Source organism: Phalacrocorax aristotelis, chromosome 3, assembly GCF_949628215.1.
Source record: "Phalacrocorax aristotelis chromosome 3, bGulAri2.1, whole genome shotgun sequence".
Classification (NCBI taxonomy): Eukaryota; Metazoa; Chordata; class Aves; order Suliformes; family Phalacrocoracidae; genus Phalacrocorax; species Phalacrocorax aristotelis.
The window spans coordinates 106,017,681-106,035,561 of NC_134278.1; the positions used below are offsets into that span (position 1 = coordinate 106,017,681).

Here is a 17,881-nt window from a genome sequence, read left to right on the forward strand (position 1 = left end):
GCCCTAACCATACTATACTGCTTTAGTATCTTCCATGTAACCATAGAAAGCAATCTATAAATATTAAAGCTTCACAGCAGCAAAAGCATTAAACCCCTTAGGTAATCAGAAAGCTGAAATAATTATCATCTGGTCAGTTGCAAGGTTAGGAAAGGTTCAGGAGTTCCAATTTCCAGTCCTTTAATCTAAGCCCTAGGCCACAAATAAGAAATTAGCCTGGAATTCATGATCAACCTTGAAATAACAAAACTTTGCTTATACCTTGACAAGCTGTGAACAGTACTAATTTTACTTTATAAGATACTTATTGTTGCATCCTATAAAATGTGTTTGGTTTTTAATATCTTGGTGTTGCTTTAAGAAAATGAAGTTGTTCTTGGACCTTGAAACTTAGAATGAATTAAATGACACATGAATAAATATATATTAATTATTTTTTATTAAAGTATCAAAACAAACTTGAGAATAGAAAACAAACTGCTTTTAATGCATTTTAAAGGATCTCTGAATAAAGTATACTTTTAGAAAACTCATGCAACATACTGCTCCTGTCTAGCTGTTTAAACATTTTTTCCTGGGCATAGTCAAATGAACTTGAGTACCATCATTTCTAGAGTAGCGTGCAGGAGCACGCATGCACACACACATACGAGTAGTAGAAAGCAGCTATGACGGCACATATAAAGAAATAAAAATAGATTATCTTCTGACAATAGTGGTACCATATTAACATTTGGCATGCTAAGTAAATAACATCAAGCAACAAAAGCATGACGCCTGCGTCACCCGTGATATGGTTAAAAGCAACCATACAACTTCCCTAAGGGAGACGTGAATTCTGTCATTATATTCTAGTCTCTGTGGTAGCACTTTATAACAGTATAGGAGGCAGTTTTGTCTGCTGGTATTTGATGCACAAAAGGCAAAGCCAAGGTGTACAATACCAGGGTGATGCCTCAGTTTTGTATTTCCACATTACAGAAGTCAAATACCAATGAACATAGTTTGACAAGTTTATTGTAACAGACTTCATGTATATCCATTCTCTCATAAACAGCTGGCCCAATTCCCCATGGAACTTGCCCTCTGAAGTTGCAGCAGAGGCTCCATACTCTGCCTACTAGCCATGCATAAAACTCTCACTGAAGTTAATGGAATCTCCTTCCAACATACAGAAAGACAAAGGATCCTCAGGATAGAATCAGACCTTGTATGTCACCTTTATAATACATTCACTTTTCAGATACATGAAGTACATATCTTTAAAACGTGATATAGGACATTACAATATATCCAGATCTTAGGAAAACAAACTAAGAAGTTCTGTTGCAGAATATAACGATCATATAAGGATCAGGTATGATATCTGATAGACTCATCTGGGACTTGTAGGGTAAGAAGCTTATGGCTGAGGTATCTTCTTTTTAGCCTTTAGAAAAAAACCCACAATTTCAACACTGCGTAACTGGTGTAAAATATTATGTACTGTAAGCTCCATTCTTATTGTCTGCTTCACTTAAATTGTGACATTGAGCAGCTATACACCACTGACAGAGGTACAGAATTTGGGAAGGTATAATCTCTGCACCCAGTCATCCAAGATACTCAGTGCCTCATCTGCGGAAAACATGAAGGATAAGTGTTTTCAGTAGTGGTGTCTCAAATACAACTGGTGAAGTTTAGTAATATATAATATTAAACACCAAGAGATAAAAGTAAAAAGACAGCGCAACACTTGTGTTTTCAGTTTTATCTTGCTCGCAGTATTTATTAACTTTACTCGTTACGATATTAGTGATAAATAAGAATAATATCTTCTTTTACAAAAATTTGTAAGGATATATTTTATAGGATTAAACAATCTGAGAATTTCACAGAAACATCAGAATTAAACACTCATAGCTCCAACTGTTTTGTCCAGCAGCTCTTCTATCAGTTCAAAAACATCTACGGTTAGTATTTAATAAAAACAGTTATTCACTACATCAAAACTCTTGCCTCCTTTAGATTCTAAGTAACACTTTTGATTGACTGTAGTTGCCACCCAAACGTAAAATAAAAGTAGCTGCAATCATATTTTTTTCCCTCTGAATCACCTGGCAAAAGGAAGTAATCCTGACCAGGGTGGAAAAAGCTTTGTCAAGCTCTTATGCTTCTAAGAGCTATCTGCATAAGCAGACCCACTGAAGTCCATAAAACCTGTTCTGTGAGTGAGCATGAATTAAGGCTTGTAGGATTAGATCCTAGGTGAATTTTTTTAAAAACTTTGTTATTCATGAGCCTGAGATTTGGTTCTGCAGTTTTTTACTCAGGCAAAACCTGTATCACTATCCCTCCATAGTTAGTTTCTTCCTTCCAGTGGGTCCAATTCACTGCATCACCAAGTGGTGGTACAAGCTGCTCTTCAGCAATTCAAGGAAAAATTGTAGTCCCCAAAGGATAGTAGGTGGGGTTCCAGCTCATAAAATACAAATTTAGCTACACGGACATTTTGCAAGACACGTTTCTTTGTCACACCTACTAGGCTTTTCAAATTCAGTCTCTGAGATGAGTCATTGAAAAAAACCCCACGCAAGTGTTGTGAAAAAAATAACAAAGCTTAGTTGGAACTAAAGGCTTTTTGTGTGTTTGTGTATGTGTGTGTTAGGTTAGAATGCAACACTACAAATCGGTACATTCTGCCAGAAACCATCCTTCTGGAAACCTCAAAACTTTAAAAATACTCTCAGTCTGCTTTCCCTACCAACAACAAGGAAAAGTAGTGTCCATCCAGCACAGCTGTCTGTACCATGTGCATCATCGGAGTCATAGTGTTCTAGCACAAATGTTGTGAGTGCAGATACTGTATACTAGCAGAGAGCTAAAACTTCTGAAGCTGTTGTCTGTAGCTCCTAGGAACAGCAAGTATGACAGGTGCAAAACCTATATTTGAGGCAGAAGACTCTTCAATTTGATTGAGACCAGATCTTCCAAGGGGAAGAATCGCTGTCAAGCCAAAATGACTCTTTCCGCTTAAGAAAGCAATCTGCCCTTCCTAAAGGCTCTTGACTAATAGAATCCTACACATTATGTCAGATCCTCCATGGATTCTGGTAGTTGTTAAAAACACTAAACATTTCCATGTTTGCCATATCACTTAACCTTGTAACGTGCCTTCTTTGATCTGTTGAATAAAAAGGTTCCTTTCATCTTCAGGTGTCCTTCCATTTTGTGCCCGAACTATACAAGTGGGCCTGTGAAGGTTTAGCATGTATATCAAATGCTGCTTCTCATTCTTTAGCTCTTCAATCTGGGCTTTTAATTCTGCATTGATAGTTTCCAGCTTTTCTGATTCCTAGTCACAAAGAACACATACAACTATTAGGCTGAGCAGATCAAATAGTTAATTGCAACATTTATCTAATAGTTGCAGTCTTTTATTGGTGCAAAAGCATATGGCTAGCAGAGAAAGAAATTGCATGTTCTTAGTGTCCTGTAATGATGAAACTATACATCCCCCAGTCTATAAAAACCAGATTGACAGTTACCTTCTTTGGCCTTTAGAGAAGTGTAACGGAAGCTGAAAAGCCAAATTCAGACTTGTTTTCACTTACGATGACAGGTATCCAAAACATTATTGCTTTGGATCTTCTGCAAAATTATTCTAGACTTTTTTTGGTCAAAAGCTGACCCAAAATTACCTACATTTCCTATTAACTCCCTGGAACATCATGTCACATATCTGTTAGCTTAATATGGGTTTACAAAGTAAAGACATAGTTCTTTTTTTTTTTCCCCCACACCTGGATATAAGAAATAAGACAGGCCTGATGCTGCTGTGAGATAGTTTTATGTCATGGCAGAGAAGGTGAAGACACCACTGGGGTCTTAGGACAGAGACTTCAGGGCTAAGGTACTATGCAACTCATTTCATAACAAAGTCAGAGATTACTTGTCAGTGTTCGTAGGCTCTTGGTCTCCACATCGGCTATTATATGAGATGAGATTTTACTTCTTTTTGTGCTCAACTTACACATTCAAATTCATATTATCCCTATAGACAAGGCTGGTCACTGAAACAGTAATCTCTTGTCACTCCTACAATTTTTTTCACTTTTTTTTTTCCCCAGTTTTAACCAGGTTTAATACATAGCATGCTCATTTTTAAATAACTAATCCTTTTACAGGTTTGCAGAGTTTTGGGTAACATCCTTCTGTATTTCCTACTACGACGGTGCCCCTGTGCTGTCTGTTCAGCTCCTGGAAGGATGACAGATTAAGAACAATTCAAGCCAGTCACTTACTTTCTGCAAACATTCTGTTTTTTCCTTCTTCTTGTTTCGACACTTCGCAGCAGCAATTTTGTTCCTTTCCCTTCTTCGCTTTTTTCTTTCATCCTCTTCAGGAGAAAACTATCCCATGAAAACAGATACACACAGTCCATAAGATGTTGTAAATACTTGACCTGTATTTTGATAACTCATGCATTTTTAAAAGCAACATGGGTATGGTTGTCAGTGCTGTGCTCACATCATGAGTTACATAAGGATGCCATTCTGACCTTGCTTGCCATACAGTAAAATGGTAGTAACTCCATTAGAATTGTCAATAAAAACCTGACTGGAGTTTGGATGGATGCAATCCATGTGATGGCTCATTTTAAATCAATGGTACTCAAAAAACTTGCCAAGCGTCTCCCCAGGCTGACTACCACACCTCCATCTCTCCTCCACTTCTCAAGGAAGAAAAAGAGCGAGGGGCGTGGGGAGCAGAGCGGAGGATGTGACATGAACAAGGCATTGAGACTGCAGTGAACTAAAGGCAGCACCAAAAAAGGGTTATTAACATACTCCTTCAAGCTTTGTTTTCTTTCCTGTGGAGGCTCAGACCAAGGTGTAGCTATTTCCTTAACTTAAGCTGTTTCTCCACTTTATAAGAGAAATGTTTTTCACAGAGACTATTATCTTAAATACCTAGTGTGGACATAGCACAGCCACGTTCAGCTCAGTGTAGCCCGCGTGGGTCCTACTGCACTGTCCTCACTGAATTAAAGCTGCAATGACTTATTCCAAGTTCAGCCACAAGCAGGCAGGGAAACCAGATTAGCGCTTGCTCTAATCACTGTAAAACATTGTCCCTAGTCCACAAGCAAAAATAAAATATCCAACTATAGGTCTCAATGGAAATGAGAAATACCAAAGGGTTTCACAGAAAGCCAAGCAAAAGGCTTTAAAGGATCTAATATGGTGGAGAGGATTGTCTGTAGTCGATATAATTACTGGTCTTGTGGTGAAACTTTATGAAAGAATTAATCATTCACACTGAAATGCTATTTGAAGAGCCTTACCTCTGTTTTCATGATTGATGTTTCAATTGGCCTTTCAGAAACTGTCACTGTGTCCAATGTAGAAGACATCCTGTGGGACTGACGCTTATTCTGAATGGCGAACCTCAGTTCCTCTTTCACCAGTGGGGTTAAATTTGTGAAATCATCAAACCCCAGTGACCCTGCAGGGGACAAAGTGGGAACAATTGCGGAGGCGCTGACTTCTAATGCAGATACCTGGCCTGAGTGTTGGACCATCATTTTGCTGAAAGGTAAAAAGAGATAATAATAATTTTTCAACAACTTTAGAAAGGCAAGTAATATCTCCTAGAGGTATATTTTATAATGTGAAATAATACTGTATTTTTTTGTGTTGCTTCTGTCCCCATTCCCCTGCTAGAGTAAAGCAGTTAAGAATTTGGTCACTAGTAAAAATGTCTACTTTAGGTTAACTTCAAGACTGTATTTAAAAATGATAAGAGTATTAGCGCATCACACAGGATCTAGGTCTTTCTGAAACTTCATATGGAAAAAAAATGTGTATACGTATATATACCTCAAAGCTTTAAGATGGTATCATGGGGCAAATGAGAATCAAGTGAATAGGAAAAGAAAGAAAATAAGGGACAAAACAAAATCAGAGAAATATTATTATTGTTGTTTAAAACACAGAAGGAGTTTAAGTGTATCTCCATCCTCAGAGCTATACCACCAAAAAATTCCATCTCCAAATGGACAGAGCATACCTTGATCTCAACTACATTTAGGCAAAACTCAGAGTTCTCCTAGGAGCTGAAGTTTGCTAACCAAGACAGAATCCGTCACCAAATCATCACACTCAGTTTTACACAGAGTTGTAAATCTGGCTATAAACTCCTGAAAAACAGCTGACAGTAAGAGCTGGCACAAAGGTAAAAGCCTATACCCATTCTGGGGCTTCAAAGCACAGGCTGAGTTGGAGGGATTGAGTCATGAAAAACGTGAAGCTGTTTCGTTCCTTTGCTCTTATAAAATCTGAAACTGTCCTCATGCATTCTCAGCAAGAGGTTTGAAATTCTTAAATATTTATGGTCAGATCTCCTGCTGATATCAAACAGTGTGACTGAAGAGACTTCAGGGGAATTATGCAAATGGACACCCATGGAGGAACCTCATTTCTAGTAGCTTTCCTCAGAAAATGGACCTACCCGACAGTGCTCTCTACTTTCCTCTTTTTAGTTGTTCTTATTAATTTTTTAGCCAGTTTTGGAGGGAGAGAGGTCCCCTATGTGCTTTGTGAAAACTGGTGACCCCACTGAGGGAGAAAGAGGCAAAACTCAGCAGTCAACCATCCTAATATCGTGGGCAACCTAGCTAGCTGATGCGCACAGCTCTGCATGACACAAACCACCTCTCACCCATGAGAGGTGATATGAGAGGTCTGGAAGAAAGCTGAGTGTTTTTTGTGGCCCAAGGGACAAAAGGTGCAAATCCATAGGAAAACAGATTGTATTACTTATTCATAAAGTGACTTGTGTTAAATTGGGTTTACCGTGTTGGTTTTCCAGCTGTCTTTGGTGTGCAGGTTGAGGGTTGTTTTTTTTTTAATAGCTGTACGGGTAATTACAGTATGTGTTATCTACTCTTGATTAGAACTGTAATAATTATAGCAAAGTCAATTGTAATTAACAGTGCAGGTAAGCAAATAGTTGCCTCAGGGTAGCAGTGTCGGTAAGTTAAATTTCTACATGGTCAATCCAGAATTGCATAGTTCCCGATCTACTTCTGTAACCCAGCAAGAAATGTTTGGGGTCACGTGCCTTGACAAGAAGACAGATTTTGCTCAGAGATATCTAAAAATACACTGTAAATCTACACTGGTGCAAATGAGAGTAGAATCTGGTTCATCGCTAAGTGAAGTAAATATAAAAATGTGAGGACAGCGAATTGCCAGTTGGTAGAAAACGCCATGTCCAGCTGCAGAGACTTCCTCACCACTTCTCTACCCCATCACCACAGAAGAACTGAACATTTCTGAGAGTCTGGGGGTGAAATCAGAAGGACTTTTTCTGTTGACCTCGACAGGGCTAGGATTTCACCCATAGTTATTAAAGATGAGGAAATAATTTGGAACAATTTGTTATTCAGAAAGACCTTGGGAAATTTATGTAATTCTCTTCAGAAAGCCCCTGCTCATGAGTCACATTTAAAGTACTGATACGGTTTAATCCTATAATCTCAGAAAGCTAGCAGTTACTCCTTTCCAACAAGTCAGAAACAGCCCTATAATTTCCAGCTAAAGTCCTCCCAGCACTATTTATCATTTATCAACATTCAACTGTTCAACTCATTTAAACAGGCTAATTCCAGATGACACCGAAACCCTCATTGCTAGCAGAAATTTTAGCTATTTTCACTGAATGTCAGTCTCCTTGGGTCCCAGTGATGGCTTTATCCAACGAAGTTATTTCTGTATAACTCAATCAAACCAGGGGACTTAAATTAATGGTAAACCCATTTCTCCAGCCTACAAAATAATTAATTGGTCTAATAATTTTCCAGCACTGGTGGTTTATTTGATCATTTTTCAGCTTAGGCAAACTTTTAATTAAGGTCAGCAGCAGCAGCAGCTGAGGAAACCAAGAATGTTCGTGTTTTAGTAACGTGTCCAAGACATTGTGTTAATTGTGGATTTCTACTAGTTAGTGCTAAATGTACCAGGAGCACCAACAAAACCCTACTTCAGTGTCCTCAGGTACTCCATTCCGTCTGTCATTACTGTAAAAAAAAGAAAAAAAAAAAAAGGAATGGGAGGGTGCCCACAGGGAGGGGGAACACTGAGGGGGAAGTGTCCTTGACTAAAGAAACTTGCTGCTCTCCTGCCTGAACAGCTCACTGACCTTCCAGACACCCTGAAAGGCATCTCTATTTATTCAGACTTTAGGGAAGGGAGGACCTACCAGGGGGCTGAGGCTTGTGTGAGGATTTCTGCTGTGAGCCAAGTCACCTTTTGCAGAGCGGTTTGCCACTGGTTTGCTTTCCTGGGGCTCTTTCTTGGGGCAGGGCTTCTGGACAGTGCCTGGGAAGGTAAGCTTCCAGACTACCACCAAGATCATTAGGACCCTCCATGAAACAAATAACAAAAATAATCAGCCTTATGCCAAATGTACTCAATCAGCTGATTAGATTCCCTTTTCTTAATAAGAAGGTAGATGTTTTCCAGTTTCTGAGGAACAAACCTGCTTCTAGAACTGTTTTACAGGAATGAAAATTAGATTTTGCTATTGAAAAAAATAGAACAGGCTGCTGTTCCTTGTTCCCCAATTTTTATACAAACAGTACTTCTGTCTATAAGCCATCAAGAACACTATCTCATTTTTCTCTGGGTTTGTAAAGGCTGGGGAAACAGTAGAAATAAGAATATCAAGCCTGAAAGTGTGGTTGTATCTGGGCCTTTCTGATACAATCTCTGTTTACTTTGTTAGACCATGCATATGGATCTCGGCTCCAGTCTGGTTTGAGTCTGTCTGAAGTTACTGACATTGAAGGTGCTGAACATTCCACAGACCTGCACTGTAAAGGCACAGCTTGTTCCCAGCGAGAGCTAATGCTGTGTTACTTTATCCTTAGTTTGGGAATTCTCCAGAGAAAACAGCTTTCCTATTAATGGTACCCTCCTAATTGAGGTAGATTCAAACAACTTTATTCATTTGTTCTGCCCCTACTTTTTGTTTGTTCTTTTGCTGATGATTCTTTCCATCTATGGTGAACTTTTACATCTCATCTGACAATATTTTAATTTCAGGACATATTTCCTAGCTGTGTATTTTTATTATTTAAGGCTATTCCTGTTTCGTGCTAATGTGAAAAAAGACTACTTTCACTCTTATTTTTTTCTCAGCTGCAGATGGCTGACTGTGCCTCTTCGTTTTATTTCTTCATATGAATTCCTTTTCCTCTGGTGCTGATGCAATAAACCCCGATAACCATTGAGGTTAATCTTAAACAGCATTAAGAGCAATTACAGTTCACAACCTCTGTGCACGCTGGTTGACCTTAAGCTTTCTGATATCCCACATCATTCCCAAACCATTTTCTGCTGCCTTTTAGCTTCTCAAACGCTGTTACCGGGAGGAAAATTCATTTCCAACAGGAAACCCTTTCGCTGAAACAAGTTTGTCGTTGTGTCACGCCTGACTTGATTAGGCAACGCTTTAGCAACTGATCTTTTCTTCACGTCAAGACGCGGGGACAGAAAGAAAAGTGAACGTCCCTGGCTCACACCGAGAGTTCCCGCTCATTTTATGTCTATATAACAGACGCGTATACATAGCCACAGGGCAGCGGCGGGTTGCTTATGGCCTGGCCGGTGCCGCTACAGCTCCTCAGTCCCTGCCCCCGCGGGGTCGCGGTGCCGCCGGCGGCCGCCTCCACCTCCCGGCCGCGCTCGGGCATCCTCGCCGCTGCCGGGGCCGGTGCCGCTGCCGGGGCCCCGCCGCAGTCCCTCCGCCGCGGCCGCCACCGCGCGGTGCCGAGCAGCGCTGCCGGCCCGGGGAGAGCCGGAGCTCGGCGGGCTCCCTCCCGGCGCCCACATCTGGCGGCAGCCGGGGCACGGGGCTCCCCCAGATGTGAGCGGCGGGAGGGAGCCAGCGGCGGGCGGGCGTGGGGCTCCGGCGGGGCCGGGGGGGTTTCACGGCGCTCACGGAAGCCGGCGGCACCGCCGCACCCAACTCGGCTCCCGCAGAGAAACTTCTGGCCGCGGCCCGCGGACCCCACCGGCGGGCATCTCTCCGCGGCGGGACAGCCTCCCGCGGAGCTGAAACCCCCCGAGCTGCCGGCTCGGAGAGCCTGGGCGCTTCCCCTCCCGCTCCCGCCTACCTTCCCGCCGCTGCTGCTCTTCTCCCGGCCCGAGGAAAGGGGCTCCGCGCCCGCGCTGCCGCCCCGCCGGCCGTGCCTGCTCCGCCGCCGCTTCCTCCTCCTCCTCCTCCTCCTCCTCCTCCTCCGCCGGGAGAGCAGCTCCCGCCGCTCCCCGCTCCTCTGCCTCTCGCCTCGGTTGCATCACCCCCCTTATATAGCCGAGCGGGCAGCCCTGGTATTTACTCTGGCGGCGAGTCCCGGGCTGATGTCATGCTATTAATAGCCTCCCCGAAAGAGAGGGAGGAGGGAAGCGGAGCCCGTGGCGGTGATGCAAGGCTTCCCCGCCGGCTCGGCTCGGCTCGGCGCGATCAGCGCCGCGCCGAGCCGGGCGGCACCACGGGACCCCCATGGAGGAGCATCCATCGGCAGCCCGACAGACCCAGTCCTCTCCCTTTCTCTCCCTCTTCCCCCCACCCCCTTTTTGAAATAAAAAAAAGAAAAAAAGCAACTAGGGTGCCGGGGTGTGTGGGGGGTGTGTGGGGTTCTGTGTCTCCGGGCCGTTTTGCTGCTGAGAAGAAATCAAAAGTCCCTCTCACGACAAAAAAAAACCCAAACAAGTAGACACTCTAGTTTTCGAAAGGCGTGATCTTATTCTACATGAAAGAATTGTTTAACGCTCCCTCTCTCCTCCTCCCCCCCCCCCCCCCCCGTGCTGCTTTAGAAGACAGCCAGAAGTTCATTTTACATGAAGAGGAAGGCTTCAATTTTTATTCTGAGGAGGAAAGACCCGTTTAAAGAAATGATAGAAAGCTAAAAATAATGCGGGGTTTTGTTTTGTTTTAAAAAAACACTTTTCTTAAAACACAACAGCACACGACTTCCTTATGATTTCAGGGGAAACCAGGGACTTGCTATAGGAGAGAGGGAAATATGGTGGTGGCTGTGGCGAAGGGGTTTTTGTTGAGTTCTTTTTTTGTTTCCATAGCTTCCTGGTTTGCCTTCTAACAGCCCCCAAAGTGCTAGGAAATAAGATGTGTCAAAAAAGTATTTAGCCAGGAGAGATGCAGAAGGCTTACAAAGAGATGCACACTGTTATCCAGTTCAATAATATTCCATATGCAATACATACAAACTTGTCATTAATACAGCCTTCAGGTCTCTGTACTGAGCATGGAAATACCAGGGCATTTCAAGTTGCAGAGGTTCTAACTAAACCAATGTACTCATTAATCTATAAAACGTGTACCTTTGTATATAAAATATATACCCTGATCTAGCACTCCAACTGGTTAATTAACTTTATAACGTTCAATGTGGCTGTATTTTGACAATAGGCAATATGTCTCAAGTGGTATATTCTGGGATGTATTAATTGCTTGGAGCATTTTATCAAGGATAACGATTTCTAATACTAGTTTCAAAGTCCCTCTGTATCTCCCCTCTGTGTGCGTGTGGCTGCCTGGATGTATATGTATATACATTAATGTACACATTGGCCATGCAGACGGGAGTAGTAATCTCAGCTTTTTAAATGTCTCAGTGCTAGCATGCTCAGCTTTGCAAACTTAACATTTCTATTTTACATTTAATTGTCTGCTTTTGAAAAAAAAAATAACCTGGTGGGGAAGGGAAGGAGTCTGGAGTAGTGATGTTGGCTTTCCTCCTGCGGAAGGTGCAGTTGCTCCCTGTTATCCTCAAACAATGAAGTGCACTTTGCAGAGGACAGGAGGGAGCTCCTCTGACCTACCTGGCAGCTCTCCGTTTACAGCTCACGCAAGTTGCAGGCTTTTCTTGCTGTAGGCTCACTCACTCACCTATAGATAAATCGTTCTCAGCTCTTTCAAAACATGTTTATTGCCTTATCTCTATTAATCTAGGTAAATCAATGTCAAGTATAATGACAGGTAAAAACTTTGCTCTTCAGAAGGGTTTAGAGCAAGCTTTACATTTCAGCTCGGTGCAGCCTGTGAAGTTCCTTTTACTTCAGAGGCATAATTTTATAATTCATGCTGTGTTCAAGAACAGCTGGCATCGCTTTTCTTGAGCCTAGAAGAAAAAAAATCCCTCTCAAGCAGAGGCCAAATGTGGAAAATTTATTCCCAAAAGATAATTGGTTGGAAAGTTCTGAGCATAAAGTTATTGTGGAAACGTGTTAGCAACATCAGTTTTAGTGGCCATGACCAGGTGCCTGCTGTAATTCTGACAGAGATTTAGCAACTGTCTGTTCTTATTTAGTTAGCTGTACCAGAAGTGGGAATTTATTAAGAGATTTTTCAGCTAAGCAGAGCAATGTCACAGAATTATGAAGGGGAAAAAAGCAGCTCCCTCATTCAATGCGGGTAGAAGTACTTTGGAAATCCAAGTGTTGTTATCCTGTTGTTTAAGGGTCACCGGCGCTACGCAAGAATCACAACACTTCACCAAATAGGCAGATGATTATTTTGTTTTGAAATCATACTAGCTTCTACAAAACTAAAACCAAGAGATTTGTTTGCTATACAACACTGCTTCACAACTGCTGGTATCATTATTGCCCATGAGCTACAGCCGGTACTAAAAACTGACAGCAAACCACTGTGTTCATTCTTGAACTACTCCTGAAGTGAGCCAGCTCCTCCCTGCAAAGCAAACACAGAGACCGTTCCTGTGCACATTTAAGATTAGGCCACTGAAACATGCCCTGGCTTGAAATTCTTCAGTGAAAAAAGAAAATGAAACCACAGTGAAAAATAAACCTAGTTCCACTGTGTCACATAGGTTTTATCCTGCTCCCCTTAAAACCAAAGCTAACTTGATCACACTAAAGACGTAAGATCACACTCCAGTTAAAAAAAAAATAAATTATCAGACTATCAGGAAGTTAAAGTAAAACCCAGTGCAGCTGCCAGATGCTCTGATCTTCTTTGCCAGTTTCATTTTTCATCTCATAAAATGTCTTTTATTTGCCCCCCTCTGAACATTTACCAGTCTTTTCCAGTTAATTCCTCTCTTTCATCATAAACTTCAGGGGACGGTCCCCCTGAAACAGCAGTCATTTTACAGAGATGGCATTCATGTTCACTGTTTCTGCTTTCCCTTAAGCCAGGTACAGCAGCTCATCACCAGGAGACAAACACGTATTGGGTCTTTCTCTCTCTGCAGAGATATTAGGCTAAATAACACCCTGCAGTGTGGTCCTTGCAGCTCCCTATAGGTCTCCGGCGTAAAGAATTCTTTTCTTCACATTTTCCTGACCAAGTCCTGCTTCTGTAGTCCCTGAAGCTACTTCATACGTGGTAGGTATTTGATTAAAACTAAAAAGTGGCTGTCTCCTTGCTAAACAGAGCTATAGACACCATTACACAGAGCAGCAGACTCATATCCTTACAGCAAAAGCTTTCTGCTGTCTCCTGTCTTAACACTTATGCAACTGTAGGACATCAGTCAGAATAACACAATTAAAATCCCCATGATCCATCCATATCCTATGTTGGTTTATGGTCATGCAATTCCATTAAACCTATTTGGTCTGGTGAAAATATAATGAGATGTAAATAAATAAAATCTTGAGTAAAACCTGCCTCTCTGTGTGTTTTGTGGTTTTAATTGTATTAAGTTTTGAAATTACTGTAACCCTGATGGGTCCCATTTTTCCCTGCATGGCACATGTATGAGAAAGAGGTTTCCAGAACTCAGAGTTATCATGTTGTAAAATCAGCACAGAATCAGGTTTTTTGACTCTGCCAAAAAAAGTATTCTCTCTTTCTGTGATAGGAATCAACTTTCGCCATCATTTTCACTATGTGGTACATTCAAGTCTGAATCTATGTGGTAAGTCTCCCGTTCCCCATAATATGCACTAGTTTTGAAATTATTTTCACATCTGACTGGACTAACGCCAGAGCTGAAACTTGGTACTGTTTTTCCCAAGGTTTAGATTGCTACTGCTTGAACTATGGGAGTATTCTGCAGAGGTAGCATCAGCCACCCCTACCCAGCCCAGGGCTTTTAAGCCACTGTCTGGTGACCCCTTGGGCATCCATGGGCTACTTCCAAGATTTTCTCAAAAAAGTGACTAAAAAAACCCCAAGCCTACAGTAGTGAGGATCAAATTCACTCTGGGAGGTTTGGATCTCTGTGGGGGTAAGAGGTCCAAAAACTGAAGGGATTTAAAAATCATGGAGTTAGAGGACAGACTCACAGAGAGGCTCTATGGCAAACCCTGCTACCATCTTACATTTAGTACCATTGAAGCAGCTAAGTATATGTCTTCTGGAGAGAAATAAGTGCACTATTTTAACTTCTCTTATTCTTTAACACTGAAGACAAAATTAATTTGCTAATTGCTTTTCTCTCAGCTTACTTTTCTTTCCTTACTGCCTGTTTCCATCACTGTCCCTCTAAATCAATTTATTCTCCATTTATTATCTCCTTTTTGACACCCCATTTCCTACTTTCTTTTGCTTTCTTTCAGTAGTAGCCACCTTTCCCATTTCCTTAAAACAGCAGCTTCTCCTTTTCTTTTGTTACTTCCCCGTTTCTCCTTCTCTCCCTTCCCTCTTTTCCCTCTCTGGTTTCCATCATCCCCCTTTCTGTTCCTTTTTTCCAGCAATTTTTCTCCTATTGGTCCTTCTGCTCCTGCTCCAGCAGCTTCCTAAGCTTAAATGAGTCATTTTAATTTTCTCTTTCACTTTCTGTCTTTTTACTTTTTGTTTCTCAGCTAATAAGATGGAGGCACTGATAACAAAACTACCGGTGGGTGCAACAAGACGTACATTTCAGGACCAGATTCTGATGCCCAAAATTACCATGGAATTTAATGGAAATTCACTAAATTAAATGTTTCACAAGGTTGTCAGTCATTATTATATGCAGTGCTTTGGGACTGTGGAGTGCGAGGGCAAGTTTTACAGCATCCCTTCTCTCCAGCTGAGTGACAGCCCTGGTGCTGCCCCAGTCAAGTATATCTTTAGTTCCCTCTTGCTGAAGCCTTTCAAGGCTTTTTTTTTTTTATCAGATGGACTTTGTGCACTGGCATAGGAGCTGGCTAAGCACAACAGCCTGTAATTACAATTCCTGATCTCTTTGGATACATCCAGATAGTAACCAACAAGGAGAACAGATCCCGCATATGAAAGAATCACATCTTAAACTAGATGGAATAAAGCAAACTCACTGATTCCACTGAACAAGAAAAAATGATAGGCCAGATATATTAACTGCTCTCCAGGCAAGTGTAAATTTTATCTCCTTTACAGTGCCTTTATAGTTCCACCTGTTTAATAGCAAGAAAAGCTTCATCTTCTCAGATCCTCTCCTTCACCTCCCCCTCCCCATGCTTGCCACCTTGTAAAAGCATGCCAGATTTTGTCTGAGAGCAATTAGAGATTTATACCAAACTTCATCTATAGCTTGATGTGTTAAAAAAATGATCACTGATTAAAATAATTACTAAAACCTGATCCAAATGTTACTGAAGTCAATGGAAAGATTACCATTGACTTAAATGAGTGATAAATTTAGCCCTCAGGGACTATTAAAAATCAGCGTTTAGTCACACTGGTTCTCAGCGTACAAAACCCTCTTCTTGAAATGACTTGAAAGAAATGCTTAGAAATTATTTGCCAACGGTGGATGTTTCCCTTAGGTGGACTAATGTAATTGTGGTTTGTATTCTTCTAGTCTTCCAGTTAAGCACAGACGGTGAGAGGAAATGAGTGAGAGAATATGTCTATTTTTCCTATGCTAAGTTACAGATATTTTGGATACATTATGGAATTGTCATGCTACTACACGCAAATACACACACACACACAAACACATATCCCCTACAAAAACTACCTGTTCCCTTTGATTGCACTTGGAACCGTACATATATAAAGAGTACTCTGGGACTTAATATCATTAATGATACTTTAAACAGCTCTTCTCATCTGCCTGGTAAATATGTAAATTACAATTTGCCATAATAATTACAAATGCACATTTCTAATCATTAAACATGGATTTCTACATATATATAATTTCAAATAAAAACAATGTATGACACAGATTTGCAATCTACAGAATATTCAAAGCCAAGGCTGCCATTGCAGCTTTCACTCTGCTTATTGGTTGTCCTCTCACCTACTTCACATGTGCTTTGCCAGGAAAGGCACGCATGAATGACCTTAACTTTCAGCCTTTTATCTTTTCTGGTTTATTTTATTGGCTTTAACTGTACAGTAACTTGCCCAGATAATAAGAAGAAAGTGTAAGTAAAATTAAACCATAGAGTGGCACACAGTTTTAAAATTAGACTGCCTTAATCGCAATCACAGAAACATTCCCTGAGCCCAAATCCTGACTGCTCTGTGGGCTCGGGAGGCTGCTGATGAGGCCACCTCAGCAAGGAGGAAGATGCAGGGTGTCACTGCACCCACCTGGGGTTCCCAAGTGATGTCAGTCTGGCGGGGAACGTCACCCACTGTGGGGTAGGTTCCATCATCTGTCTGGTGACTGTTTTGAAGCAAAATGGTTACGGAGAGAGAAAAGCAGACTGCAGGATGCCCCTTGTCCAGGGCATGTCCTCGCCACAAGGCTATAAAGTCAAGCACCATCTGGTTCCCTGTCTAACCGGCTTGTAACTTCATGATAGGACAGCTTAAGCAGAAGTCTAGAGTAAGATTCCCCAAACAGCACAGCTGATCAGTTTGTGGTTACATCGTTTCTCCTCAGAAAGAGGGGACATGAGTTTCGTCCCTCTCAGTCAGAGGTGAGAACACAACTCAGGTCTTTCCCTCCAGATGATGTGCTCTCGCTGACGGGGTTTTATCAAAAGACCAGCTCAATCCCTAGTCCAAGTTTGGAAGGGAAGTTTGGGGCCATGAATTCCCCAATGACAGTGATGCTGTGATCAGTATCACAATAACCTCTGCACTGCAGGTTAGATGGTAAGTGAGAGAGATGGTGACATTAATTTTCACCATGCCCAACCTCCTTCCATGGAGCTGGGCTTTAGTCCTCCTACAATGGAACTAATTATTAACAAGGCAGATGAGGACAGGGCTGCTCACTGGTCTGGAAGTCAGGAAATGAGGGGGCTCCTTATTCACCATCTTTGTGACTGCAGATGACCTGATGGTCTTCCTTTGGTTCTGTTTCCCAGTCTGTTGAAATGGATAACAGTATTTTACATTCTACGGTGAAGTAGATGAGATTCCCAAATGGAAGCAATGCATAAGGCTGGTGTATTTTATTTTGATGTCTAATTTTAATTAGCACTCTAATGGGTCATCAGACCTGGGCCTTTTGTTGCTGCATGCTCTCTAGATGCATTGTTACTTACTCTTACTATTCAATATGTGTGTTGCAGTGGTATTTAGCAGCCACAGTAAGGAATCTGGGTGTGTTTTTCTTATATGCAAGAGTTTTATATTGACCTCTAAAAAGGATTACAGTCTTTCAACTATGAAATAGAAGCCCAGATTCAGCACAGCAATTAAATATGTGGCTGAATAGGCCCTGTCCAAAAGCCTTGCCTAACAAGACTCGCTGTTAATAAAGATCTAAAATAGCCTCTATAAATGTTATAACTTATTCCTGCAGAATTATATTTCTTCTAATACATTTGGGATGAGAGCACCTAACAAGGTATAATATTGTGGTCTTTTGTCAAGGTCCTTCCTTATTTTGGCAGTTTTCTTATATGTATGGGCTGATCAGTTAATTCATTACAGACCTCTGAAGTACAATAATTACTGTTATTTTTCTAAACCAAAA

General features: G+C 41.5%; 1 protein-coding gene across 2 annotated transcripts; it reads right to left on the bottom strand.

The window, feature by feature from the left end:
* Positions 1–422: 422 nt before the first annotated feature.
* On the bottom strand, positions 423–10,322 carry ATF3 (activating transcription factor 3). Of its 2 annotated transcripts, none has more exons than XM_075088937.1 (4): positions 10,163–10,322; positions 5,327–5,570; positions 4,284–4,391; positions 423–3,334 (listed from the first exon to the last, which is right to left on the bottom strand). In XM_075088937.1, the coding sequence occupies exons 2-4, from the start codon at positions 5,564–5,566 to the stop codon at positions 3,137–3,139; spliced, it is 546 nt and encodes a 181-aa protein (XP_074945038.1). In that variant the 5' UTR covers positions 5,567–5,570; positions 10,163–10,322; the 3' UTR covers positions 423–3,136. The 2 variants fall into 2 exon arrangements, with proteins under 2 accessions (XP_074945038.1, XP_074945037.1); XM_075088936.1 differs by having other exon boundaries at positions 5,327–5,487; positions 10,163–10,303.
* Positions 10,323–17,881: the final 7,559 nt, after the last annotated feature.